The 12,761-nt window shown below is 43.4% G+C and overlaps 2 protein-coding genes across 4 annotated transcripts; one reads left to right on the top strand and one right to left on the bottom strand.

Moving 5' to 3' along the window:
• Positions 1 to 491: 491 nt before the first annotated feature.
• On the top strand, positions 492 to 1,228 carry LOC117565763 (uncharacterized). The gene is made up of 2 exons (XM_034245030.2): positions 492 to 928; positions 982 to 1,228. Exons 1-2 carry the CDS (start codon positions 574 to 576, stop codon positions 1,209 to 1,211), a joined length of 585 nt encoding a protein of 194 aa, XP_034100921.1. The 5' UTR covers positions 492 to 573; the 3' UTR covers positions 1,212 to 1,228.
• LOC117565762 (tetratricopeptide repeat protein 8) lies at positions 1,176 to 12,510 on the bottom strand. Of its 3 annotated transcripts, none has more exons than XM_052001928.1 (4): positions 12,150 to 12,510; positions 2,935 to 3,322; positions 1,848 to 2,875; positions 1,176 to 1,788 (listed from the first exon to the last, which is right to left on the bottom strand). In XM_052001928.1, exons 1-4 carry the CDS (start codon positions 12,291 to 12,293, stop codon positions 1,570 to 1,572), a joined length of 1,779 nt encoding a protein of 592 aa, XP_051857888.1. In that variant the 5' UTR covers positions 12,294 to 12,510; the 3' UTR covers positions 1,176 to 1,569. The 3 variants fall into 3 exon arrangements, with proteins under 3 accessions (XP_051857888.1, XP_051857889.1, XP_051857890.1); XM_052001929.1 differs by lacking the exon at positions 12,150 to 12,510 and adding an exon at positions 5,482 to 5,575; XM_052001930.1 differs by lacking the exon at positions 12,150 to 12,510 and adding an exon at positions 3,852 to 3,899.
• Positions 12,511 to 12,761: the final 251 nt, after the last annotated feature.

Raw genomic sequence — 12,761 nt, forward strand, 5'->3', positions numbered from 1 at the left:
TTCTGTGTTATTTTTTTCTTTAAAATACAAAAGCAATTTGCATACAAATTGCAAGTAGAAAATTGTGTAACGGCGTTTTTTCACACACGAATGGCGGTGAGAAAGCTTGGCTCAGTAGTATATTTTCAAAGTGCGCATAAAATGAGACGCGTCTATTTAAGCGGCTTGTTTTTGTCTGGTTTTACGCGAAAAATAGACAATGTGTGTGATTTTTTTTATTTTTTTAAGTGTTTGGAGCTGAGTGTTATTTTTATCGTTAATATACAAATTGCAAATAGAAAATTGTGTAACGGCATTTTTTCACATCCGAATAGCTGAAAAATGCAGTTTGGTAAGTGGGAGCAGTTAAAAATTATTTTTTAGTATTTTATACCATAATCTGAAATGTACATATTAGCCAGGGCTCTATAGACAAAAGCAAGCAGGGCAAAGCAGTGCTAATTGAAATATAAAAAACGCTTCAACTTTATCTGGTAGATGGCGTTGCTAGGGCGCGCGTATTTAAAAAATGGTTGCCAGGGCGCTAAAGTTTGTTGAATCAATGGCTAGATTTTTGGGTATTAAGTTTTAGACATGTCGTGCATCTGCTTGGGTCCCAAGCGTGCGGGCAAAACGCATCTGCTCAAGGCACTACAAGAGCCAGACTCCATAGACGAGACGAGCTATTCCATGCCCACCATCGGCACTGGAATCTATCGCATACATTTTCCCGAGAAGTCTCCCAATGGCGACAAACCGCGTCCGCCAGCTGATGCAGCTGCCGCTCAAGCAGCACCACCTTGCGGCAAGCATGCGCCAAAGTTTATACAAATTCTAGAGATTGGAGGCAGCATGGCGCCGCTTTGGCGACAGAGTCAATACTTTGAGGACGTGAAGAAGCTCATCTATGTGGTGGATGCATCCAATCTCTGCCAGATCTCAGCAGCGGGTGAGTGGCGAGACATTTTGAAAGAGGCAGCCCATTAATGGATCACTTTAAAGGCGTGCTCTTCTACTCGATTCTGACGGAACCGCGATTGCAAAAAGTGAAAATACTGCTTGTGCTGACCAAGATGGATTATTCGTATCGCCAGATGCGCAACGAGGCGCTGCTCATGCTGCAAATGTCCAAGCTGCAGAAGCAGATACGCCAACAACTGACAATCGCAGAAGCCAGCGCAGTCACCAAGGTGGGATTGGACACCATTTACGAGTGGCTGAAGCGACCATGAGATGAGGTTGGGGATTAGGAAAGGCAAAGTTTAAATAAAGATGAATAAATTACTGAATTTTGAAGTAGTTTAATAACCACTTCTAATGTAATTCTTAGAGTCTCAATTCTAATGCCATTCTCAAGGCTAACAATTACTCTCACTATTCTCTCTTTGTAGTTTTGAGAGGCGTCAGGGGGCGTGGTCATAGCTTAAAGCTGCTTACTGATTACATGAATATGCTCAGCAAATCTCAAAGTCCTAGCTCCTATAGCCTCTTACATCTAGCTGTTCAAACCAACGGACAAACAGACAGACGTTCGGACCTAACCTAGAATATCCTGCTATTCAGTTAGAGTTAGGGTCTAAGGACCTTCAATTACAGCTTGTAGTGCAGATCCATGTATTGTAGATTGGCCACCACTTCGCTGCTATCGGGCTGCACATCCTTGGCAGCATTAAGGTATGACTTGGCACCCAGAATGTCGCCACTGTGGGCAGCGAGCACCGCCAGATTGTTAAGAGCGGCGCCATCGCGGGCATCGGAGGTGAGGCAAAGTTGCAGACAGCGTTTGGCCAGACTAAAGTCACCCGATGTCTAAGGAAATAAAGGGAATTAAACAAGGAGAAACTTCATCCACTGGGGAATAAACTTACAACCGCAACAAAGCTTAGATTGTACCAGACATCCGCCTTCTGTTCCGATTGAGTGGCCATGAGAAGCGCCCGCTGAAAACAAGGCAGCACCAGATCTATCTGTCCACCGTACAAACAGCACAGGGCAATGTTGCAATACAGCTCCACGGTGTGCACGCCCAGAGAGAGAATGCGGCGGTAATACATCAGCGACATCTCCGGATTATTATCGTAGAAGTAGCCAACGGCAATGCTGGCCAACGCCTCGACATTGATCGGTTGCAGCTTGGCGGCCAAGCGATACAGCTGCAGTGCATCCTCCTGCTGTGACATGGCCTCGTGGATGCGCGCCTGCTCTAGACGAAATGTCACATCGAAGGGATGCTGCTCCAGGGCCTGCCCAATCAGAAGCAACGCACGCTCCGGCTGCTTGAGACGCTGATAGAGTCGCGAGAGCAGCAGATAAGTGTCCGGGTGGGAAAAAGCTGCTAGAGATTGTTGAAGAGCGGGCTCCGCGCGGCGTGGATAGTGCAGAGCCAACAAACACCTGCCCAGTTGCTGTTGCCACCACCAATCGGTGCGTGAGGGATTCGTGGGCGTGGCCAGCGAACCTTGCGCCGGACGCTGGCGCTGCACATCGGTCACCGCCTGGCACAGCGAATACGCTTTCTGCACATCCGCCTCGTGGTAATACAGGAACTGAAACAGCGCCTTGACAATCGTTTCCCGCTCCGCATAAATCGTTGGGTTGAGTCGGGAGGCCTGGTAAAGCTTTGAGGTAGCGTCACCCACATTGAAGGCGGCTGCCGAAGTTGCGCGCACTCGGGACGCGGTGCCGCAGCGGGAGGCGGGTCGATTGCCCAGCGAGGATCCCGGGCGACTCAAAGCGGAGCCGGGTCGCGCACTATTCAAACGTCCATCGCTGGAGTGCGTCACACTCGAAGGAACCCGTCGCTGGCTGGTGCTGGGACGCGGCTGAAAGGCGGTCTTGATGCTGCTCCCAGGACGCGCCGCCGTCGCAATGCGCTCAAACTCCACCTCCTCATTGACTAGAGGCAGGAACAAAGAGAATTAGAATGTATAGTCAAAATTTCTTGACATTTCTTACCTCCTGCATCTGCTTCGTCCACCTCGAGATCATCCAGATAGACGCGTTGGGTCAACGCCCGCATCTTGAGTTGCCACACGCTCTCCATCAGCCACGTGGGCATAATTGAGCTGCTGCCCATGCTGCCTCCAGCTCCTGCTCCCTCTTGATCCCGACGACGTCGCTGTCTGGGTCCAATGCGTTGCAAGTGCTCCGCCTGCTGCGGCTGTTGTTGCTCCTGCTCGTCGTCTTCTCCTTTAGCAGCGCCGGCAAACATCTGCACATGATTTTCGTGGCCAGCTTGGAGCAGCGCGTTGCAAACTCCGACGCAGGGTTCGTAGCTGCGACGACGATAGAGCGAGACAGCCTTGAAGTACTGCAGCTCCAGGGTGGCCAGCGGTGAAGTCATCTGGAAATTGAGGATAAAACAGAAGGAGAACGTAAGGGACTAGAGTATGAAGCGAAGGAGCAGTCAAAGGAGTTGCCTAAAGAAGTGTATGGAACAGTCTGAGGAGCAATGGTTTTTTAGTTGAGTTCTTTGATTCTAAGAGAAGTCATGTGGAAGGTGAAGAAAGTTTAGGAATAGAAAATGTGAAGGTAATGAATGAAGGAAGAAATATAACTAAATGGAATCAGTATTGAAGGAACAGTCACAGGAGTAGTTAAAGAAAGCCATCGAAGTAAGGGACAATCCTTGCCTTAGTCGCAGTTCTTCTTAGTTAAAGTTCTGCTCAGTTCTCGAGTACTCAAAATTCCGCTCTCAGTTCCTCCCATCTCGCCCTCTCTCTGTCTGCCAACTGCTCTGGAATTTGAAAACCGGATGCGAGTCATTCCTTTGCCCCGTCTCGTCCCGTCGCGCCCCTGAAACTGCTTCGGTGCTTCCTGAGCTGTCCTCTGCCTGGCTTCTAATTTGTTCTATGCCCATCATTTGTACCTACCTTTTTTTTCTTCTTGTCTCTTTCGCCTTCCTCTTCTTCTTGTTTATTTTTTTGTGGTTATTTCTCTATTTTTTGTTTTTAATTTTCAAGATGAGGTTTAATTTGTGCAATCCTTTCGCTTTGGCGTTCTTTTTTTTTGTTGTGGCCCTGGCCGTGACTAGGTTGCGCTTTGCTTTGCCTACAACATTTTACCATAGCTCGCCGCCCTTCCGGCTTCTCCGTCTGTCTGGCTGTCTACTTGGAACTGCGGTTGCCATGACGGCTAATAAGGCCACAACAAATTAATAACCTGGCAGCTGACTCAGCCGCAGTCGGAGCCAAAATGAAATGAAACAAAAACCTTAACCCTAGCAACCAAAACCGCAAGTGTAGGGTCATGATTGACGCTGATTGAACCTCCACTGATTGCAATTTAATAGACTCACAGTCATTACCAATTGCTATTAATGAACAATTTTTTATGTTTTTATGTTGCAGAAACAGCAAAGTGCACACATGATTGATGACGATTGAAGCTGAATTTAAATGGAAATTGAAGCATAGTGAGTGCTTAATTATTTATGTATAAAATTCTAATTTATATGCGTGTAATTGAAGAAACTTGTATTGATTGATGTTGATTGATGCATGATTGACAGCAGTTAAAAAGTCTTATGATATTTAGTGAGAATGTAATTTAAAGAAAGTACTGCAAAACACTTGATTTTTCAGAAATAATGTTATCAATCTTGATTGACATATGATTGATCTTGATTGATTCATGAAATATAGTATTTAAAATGACTGTTAAAAGATATTGCATGTGTAATTAGAGCATTTAAACGTACTACTTGTTTTTTATTCTTGGAAATCTAATTGATTGATGGAGATTGACGTACCAAATAAAAAGACTATTTGGCGGAGTCAACTTAGCATCGTGAAAAAACTTTGTTTTCAATTCTAAGTAGTATCTTTTTGGTATTTGCACACTTTTTAAGCTTTGGGCTCAATCAAGATTGATTGAAATAGCTTGAGGCTCTCACTTTTTTCCGTTTATAATTTGTCAGTATTTCTCCCTCTGACTCCGCTTGACTCTAGCAATTAGCAGTCAGTAAAAGACAAAGGCAAGAAGATGTCGACTGAGCAAACGTTATGCAAAATTTGACACAGAATTGAAGCTGGGATTGTAGCAGTAAGGAGGAAGGTGGAAAGGGGAGGAGTGGGGAAAGTGGGGGAGGGGGGAAAATCAGCGAGAGCAAAATGCGGCTACCGGGCGGATGGCGTTGAATGGAGCAAGTTACTCAGACGCTGCTGTTGTAGCTGTTGTTGTTGTTGTCGCCGGTGTTTGACTCGAACAAATGATAAGCGCCAAATATTTGTTGATAAATGTTTGGAAATTAAATGAGCGGCAACAACAACAACAACAACGACAACAACAACGGAGAAGCGACAACAACGTTGACGTCGACACGTTGAACTCATCGCGCTGGCATGCAAAAGCCAAATATTTATCAGCCTAGCCGAGGAGAGGGTGTATGTAGATACACATACAACATGCTATATGCTATATATCTACTTAGATGTATCTGTATCTCTGCTATATCTATAGCTGTTTCTATGTGCGTGTCTCAGAGTGTTGTGGTCAGCTTACAACTCGATGCGATGCGACTTGAATTTGGCTCCCACGGCTGCCCCCGGCATGCTAATTAAAATTTGAATAATTTTTGAATAGAGATTTCAAGAACTGTGTTTTTAGCAGGTTTTTTGTTTTCTGTGTGTTTGTCGTATGTTATTTTTGTTTTGTATTTTTTCTGAATGATATACAAAACGATATGAATACGAAATGCGTTTGCAATTTTCGGGGCAAAACTTATAGCTCATTATCTACTGACAAGATACATGTGTATCTTGTATCTTGTATCTCGCATCGAGTATCTCATATGTCGTATCTCGTATCTCTCCAGTCGCGAGTATTCGTATTCCAATTCGTAGCCAAGCTTGTGGCGCGTATCTCTCTCGTAGTTCTTCTCTCTGTTTCACTTTTAGCCAGTTTCCGTTGCCGTTGCCGGCGTTCTACAACAACTACTGCAGCGTGTGCTCTACGAATAAGTGCTCTAGTTGAGCATGCACAACTAAAGAATACCCTGTAGTTGAGATAGTTATTAAGAAATTGATTTACATGCAGTTAATGTAAGGGCTGGAAGGATTTTGAATAATTTACAAAGCAGCGAACATTTGAACAATAAATTATTGTTAATTTGACACATTTTATTTATTTTTATACCCGTATTTTGTACTCTATGGTATATTTTAAATAAGGTACTTGTTCCCATTCTGACTATAAATTTATTCAACAATAACTTTAATTAATTGTGAACTCTTTTAGTTCTGCCCTCTACGGTATATTTTGAATGGTACTATATCAGTATACCAAAAATATAACCTTTTTTATACTACAGTATTTTTGCGGTATATTAGGTATATTTTAGGAATAATTCCGCATTGTCTTTACTTTCTTACATGTTTTATTTTAAATTTACAACTCTTTTTCTTAATGTAAAACCTTTCATTTAGAATTGGTTTAAATTTATAAGATCAAAAATCAAAAAATATAAAAAAAGTATATTTTGGCCTAGTTTGCTTGCCACCTTGTCACTCATCTGCCTTTTTACAGGGTATTTCGAGTTGTGTGCTGCATTTGCGTGCTTATCAGTTTGCCAAAATGCGTCAGCAGCCATTGAGCCTTTATCAGTGAGCCAGCTCAGCTCGTCAGACGATGACGCTGACGCTGACAGTGACACACACACATTCACACAAACACACACACTAAGTGTCAGCAGTTTAAGCTATTTGGGTTTTTGACGTAGTGTTAATCATACGCCCGTAGACAGCGTCGCAGCAGACTGGGCCACACATTCCACAGCCAGTGACTCGTGCGTCGTGCAATTCATAGTCGTAACTCTTAACTGGAGTCCCATTTCCATTTCCATCAACTCGAACAGCTGTCAGCTGGCCGCAATTTGGGGGAAGCTGCAACTGCAACAGCAACTGCAACTGCAACTGGCGCTAGTCGCTAAGTCCATAAACCTGTCAAATGCCCAAACGACGCTCGTAACAAATTCCACGCCAAAACTATTTCCTCGGACACATGTGAGAAATGGGCACGTAAACATGGGAACTTTTCTCCGTACTAGGGAACTCAACCGACAATTATTTCCCCGATTCCCTCCCAAAAAAAAAAAGGGCGTCTTTGGTTTCAGCAAACAGAACAGAGAACAGTTGAACTGACTTCTTGTGAAAACTATGATATCATCTTAGGAATTACTTTAGCAATATTCGATTTCAACAGACTTTCCCAAGTGTATCATAACTATTAAAAAAATCAATATTTATTACTACAAATATAAATAGTTGTGAATATTTCGAAAAATATTGGATTTATAGGTTTTATTCCTTATCCAACTTTGCTCTAGATTTGTTTTTGAATTAAATAAGATAATATAGAATTGTTTTTATTCTTTGCAATACTAAATTAGTAAGTTTTACATTTAATTTCAACAGCCAAAAAACTTGTAAACTTTAATTTTCGATAAATCCAGTATATTTAAATACCATATATTTTAAATAATACCTTAGAACCATTTAAAATAAAATTTATTCCTTATCCAACTTTGGAATAAAATAGTTTTTATTCTTTACAAAACTGAATTAGTAAGTTTTACATTTAATTTCAACAGCCAAAAAACTTTTAAACTTTAATTTTCGATAAATTCAGTATATTTAAATACCATATATTTTAAATAATACCTTAAAACCATTTAAAATACTTTTCAATTTGATTTCGACCTCGGCGAAAAACATTTAATATTTAATTAGAAATGTACACGAGTTATTGAGTAAATATTAGCAATATTTTTGCATAAAAAAAGCTTCGCTTTTAGCTTTAGCCGTGGTACTATTCAAATAGGCCAAATAATATTCAAATAGTTTTGGAGTGCCTCAAAACAAGCGTCATAAGTCGCATTTGTTCACACATTTTTGCCCACAAAATCAGCATAATGATCAAAGTGATAATCATGATGATGGGAATGATGATGATGATGAGGTTGCCAACTATTATTATTATGATCACATAGGTTATTTACTCAAGTGTTTGTGGTTTGTCGAACACGGAGATGGAGATGGAGACGGAGACGAAGTTGGAGATGGAGATGAGAACAAAAAGGAATTTGGATATAAATTGAAGAGTTATGAATATGGGAAGTTCACAACCACAACAGCAGCAACAACAACAACAACAAGAAGAAGAAGAGATGAGAGAGCAGAGGGCAGAGGGAAGCCATTGCGCTGGGATGCCAATCCCGAGGCTCTTTCGGCCATGTGGCCTGGCCCCATGTGCAATATAAACGCTCATTAAAAGCATAAAAAAACGCGGCAGCTACTGTACGGGAATTGGTTGATTTTGTCGATTTTTGCGAGAGACTTGCTTTGGCGTAATGCGAGTGAGCGAGATGGACAGACAGCCGAGTGGGGTAGCTAAGGGAGCGCGAGCGAGAGCGGGCATGCATTGAACTGTGCTGGAAGCTGGAAGGAGAGTAAGAAAATGTGCAAGAAAGCTGCAAGCAGCCTGCAGCCTGCAAACAGGTAAACTGACAACAACAACAATAGCAGCAGCAACAACAACGACAACAACAACTACAGCACTCGCCAGACATCCGTTGAGACTGCGCACGCGCGACGTTGACGTCGACGCTGACATCGCAGTCGCTGTCGCAGTCAGCGCTCGTTCGTCCCGTGCCGCATGTTCATTGTTGTTGCTGCTGCTGTCGCTGCTGCTTCCACTGATGACGATGCTAAAGATTGCAATCGCGTTGCGCTGCGCAGAATTTGTATCGCTGGCGAGTGAGTTACTTGTACATCTGCGCCCCCAACCCCAGCAGCGATGAGCGCGTGACACTCACGACTCACGACACCAACTCACGTGAATATAGAAACAGACATAATGGCAAAATATACTAAATACAATGAGCATAACACGCGCTCATCTCTAAGTGCAGCTTCGATTCTTTCATTTCATTGGAATTTATTTAGAACACATTTCAGAGGCAGCTTTTTTTTCTTGCTGCCTCGTTGTTGTTGTTGTTATGGGTTTAACGCAGCAGCCACAAGCAGCAAGAACAACAACAACAACAACCACAACAGACACGCTGCATTCCAATGCCGAAAAAGGCAAATCCCCCAACACAAAGCAACAGCAACAACAGCAGCGCAGTCGAAATTTCATTGCATTTTAGTCATCCCCTTCTTCTCCCCCTGCCTTTCCACCCACTTGCAGCTACAACTACAACGGCGCCAGTTTGCAGTCACCATTGAAACAGCATTGTTGTAGTTGTAGTGGTTGTTGTTGTTGCTACTGGCATGCGACTAGAGAAAAGTTCGGCTCGAATAAATTGAATTGAGCGAGATGCCGATGCCGATGACTGGAATTGGAGTGAAAGTAGGGTAGGCAGATTAGACACCGACTTCGACTTCGTCTTCGACTGCGACTTCAACTTCGACGCCGTCTCTTCTGACTCTCTACATAAAGTGGACATTGCACACTTACACACACACACACACACTCTATACTCACATTCCAATGAGAAGCGAGCGGCAATATTGAAGAATTTTTTTTTTGGGTGTAAAAGCTCAATTTACTCTCATTATTTCAGTTTGGCAAATGTAAAATTCGATAGTTGGAGAGAATTTGACGGTCAGGGTTGAGAGCAGCCAATGAGCCAAAAATAATAATCAACAGTCTCCTCGCTCACTCAAGCAAAGAATGCATAGTGTAGAGTGGAGTGGAGAGTAGACAATGGCAAGGGCAAGGGCAAGAGGGAGATGGAGTTTGGAGTTATTCAGCATGCGATCTCTTTTATTTACATTTAACAGCAGCAGCAACAACTACAAAAAGCTTTGAATGCCATCGTTAAAGTCGAATAGGAAGTAAGTTAGTGTAACAAAAGTCATAAAAATACCTCAACCACTCGGAGAGTGACACAAGAGAGCAACAGAAGAGTGGAGAGAGAGAAACAGAGAGAGAGGAGTGTCCATGTCCATTAACATTATCGTTGTGGTTGGGGTTATGGGTTGGTCAAAGGGGGGAGGGGAGAGGGCATGACTGGTCAACAATATTCGGTCATAATAAAAACAAAATATGCGACAACAACAATGACCACGACGATGGCGGCAATGAAGCGTAACGAAAACGGAGCAGCATACGCACACACACACTAACATACACACACACAAGCACTCACACACACAGGCATGCGATGGAGGAGAGCCGCAGTTAAATTCCAGGCAAGTAAATCGCCTCCTCGAATCTTTCAAAGGAATTTTTCTTGTGCTGAAACTGAAAAGTGACTGAAAACTTATGAATTAACTAAAGCTGTCAGTTTGAGAAGATTTTTGTTGGCAAGCTGGCAACATCCGCATCTCCATCCAGCATCCAGCTTGGAATTTCGAATAGAATTCCAGCCGCGACAGGCTGTGGCTGGCATTCAAGAAAACGAAGAAGAATCTCTGCCTGGCAGCTGGAGCAACGATCACTGGAAATGGCTAAGAGCCGGGTCGGGCTCAACTGACTTGGCCCTGTCAAATTGCGCGCCAATTCGGCCAAGATTCAGATTCAGGTCCCAAAACCTCAAAGCACAAAAAAATCAAGAAAGCAATGAACCGAGTCTGCTCGACTATAAAATACCCAGAAACAGAATTCAGAGAATATAAAAACGTAATAATTTTACAATTTGAGTTAATATAATACTTTCAAGTAATTTCATAGCTTAAAATTTGTGCCGAATAATTAATAAATAATTGATTATATTTAAATTTCTATTTAAAAGTAAGGGAATAACTCATATATATGAGCTTATAATACCCTTCTGCCGGGTATAAAAAAAGCAACGACATCGAAAAATTACCTTCAAGGAATTGCATAAAATATTTTTGTTTTGAAGACTTGGCCTCGACAGGCTCCAGCATCCACACACACATTCACACACACACACACACACACTTGCCCACTGTTGACCAAGAACGCAGCAGCAGCAGAAACAACAACAACAACAACCGGTCTTAGAACTAAAGAACAGCAACAGCAACAACAACAGCAATGCGCATAGCAAATACACTCGAAGAAATCGAAGATCGCGCGCCAGGTTCCCACCGCAGCTCTCCCGTCTCCACTTGCTCCTCCCCCACCACCACACCACACCACTCCACGTCCACGCAGCCAACAAGTTATATGGCCATGGCGACCCCCGACCCGCGACCCGTCAAGAACATGGCTCCAGCTTCGTGTCTGGGTGCCTTGTGTGTTTGTATGTGCATGTGTCTGTGTGTGTGCCGCATATTTGAGCTTACAAACAAAAAAAAAAAACAAAAAAAAACGAAAAAATCGGGAGGAAGAAAAACGGCAACAAAATAATTTCGAGTGTGCGTGCGTGCGAGTGAGCGAGACAACAAAGGGGATTGAATAGATGGATGGATCGAACGAACGCGAGTGCGACCGGGAGCAGGAGGGGAGGGCACAAGAGCAAAAAGAATCCAGCAAATCAAGCTCACATTATGCTCAGGAATGCGCCCAAGTGACGATATCGTAGCAGCAGCGAACGATGGCAACAGCGACGCAGGCAGAGCTCTTACAAATGGCCAGCGGGCAGAGAAGCTTCCCTTCTCACTCCCTCCGCCGTCGCCGCCATCATCAACAGCCATGGCTTTGCCTGCTCCACACAGACGTGTGTACGTGTGAATGTGTATTGGTATTTCTTTTGCGCGTTCTTCGCTGTTACAGTCGCAGTCTACGTCTCAGCCTCTGCCGCAGCCTGGTGTCTCTGCCGCCGCGGCCTTGCGTCGCGCTTTTCTCCTTTACTTTGCGATGCGCTTGCAAAAGTGCGAGCGCTTCAGCTTTGACAATGAAGTGGAGCGAAGGTCAGTGAAGAGAAATTCCAGTTATAAATAATTATTAAATGGATAATTAATATGTCATTACTCAAAGGCAATAACAAGGCATTTTACAAATATAATTCATAATTAACAGGTTTATGCATTAGTCCTTTTGGTAGGTAGGGTATCTGCTGATCGACTTCGCTCATTCTTTTGGAATGTTCTTATTCGTTGGATTCGTGCTGGGTTCCAAATAGTGGTTGTTGTTGTTGTTGTTGCTGCTGGTGCTGCTGCTGCCAAGATAAAACATTGGAATTTCACTTACACACTGACATTTCAGTTAGCTACTGGGATTCTCCTTTGAAGTTTTTATTTATTTTGTTCAGTATTTACCTTTCTCGACTTCTTTTTGTTGTTGTTGTTGTTGTTGTTACTTTGGCTGTTTTCGGTGTTGGTTTCTTTTCTTGCTGTCGTTGTTATTGTTGCTTTGCATCTTGAGCTGAGATTTGCAAATGCTTTCAATGAAAACAGCAACATGAAAGCAGCGAGGGGGGAAGGCAATTGAAAGGGGGGCTAGTAAAGGTGCTTCACTACATGTGTCCATGTGTGTGTGTGTGTGTGTGCAGACAGAGAATTGTGCTGTTCTATTGTATTCAGTGAGTATTCTATTCTGCTTATAAGTCCAACACACAAGCAGCATACCAACGCCGACGGCGACAGCGACAGCAGCAGCGTCGACGTCGCAGCCAAATTCTTTGCCAGCAGTTTTCAACCTTTCCGCTGAGCCGCCGCTGCTTCAATACAACAACTACTACAAAACGATCGGCCGCTCTTCTCTCTCACTCTCTCGCGATCTCTCTTTTAACAGACGCACACACACACACACACACACACACACACACACACACACACACACAAGCAGAAAACCAGAGTGCTATCATGAACACGGCGCATTCCAATCTTAAATCTCAGTGGGAGATACACACACAAGCAAAGTAAGGCATA

Source organism: Drosophila albomicans, chromosome 2L (genome assembly GCF_009650485.2).
Source record: "Drosophila albomicans strain 15112-1751.03 chromosome 2L, ASM965048v2, whole genome shotgun sequence".
Taxonomy (NCBI): domain Eukaryota; kingdom Metazoa; phylum Arthropoda; class Insecta; order Diptera; family Drosophilidae; genus Drosophila; species Drosophila albomicans.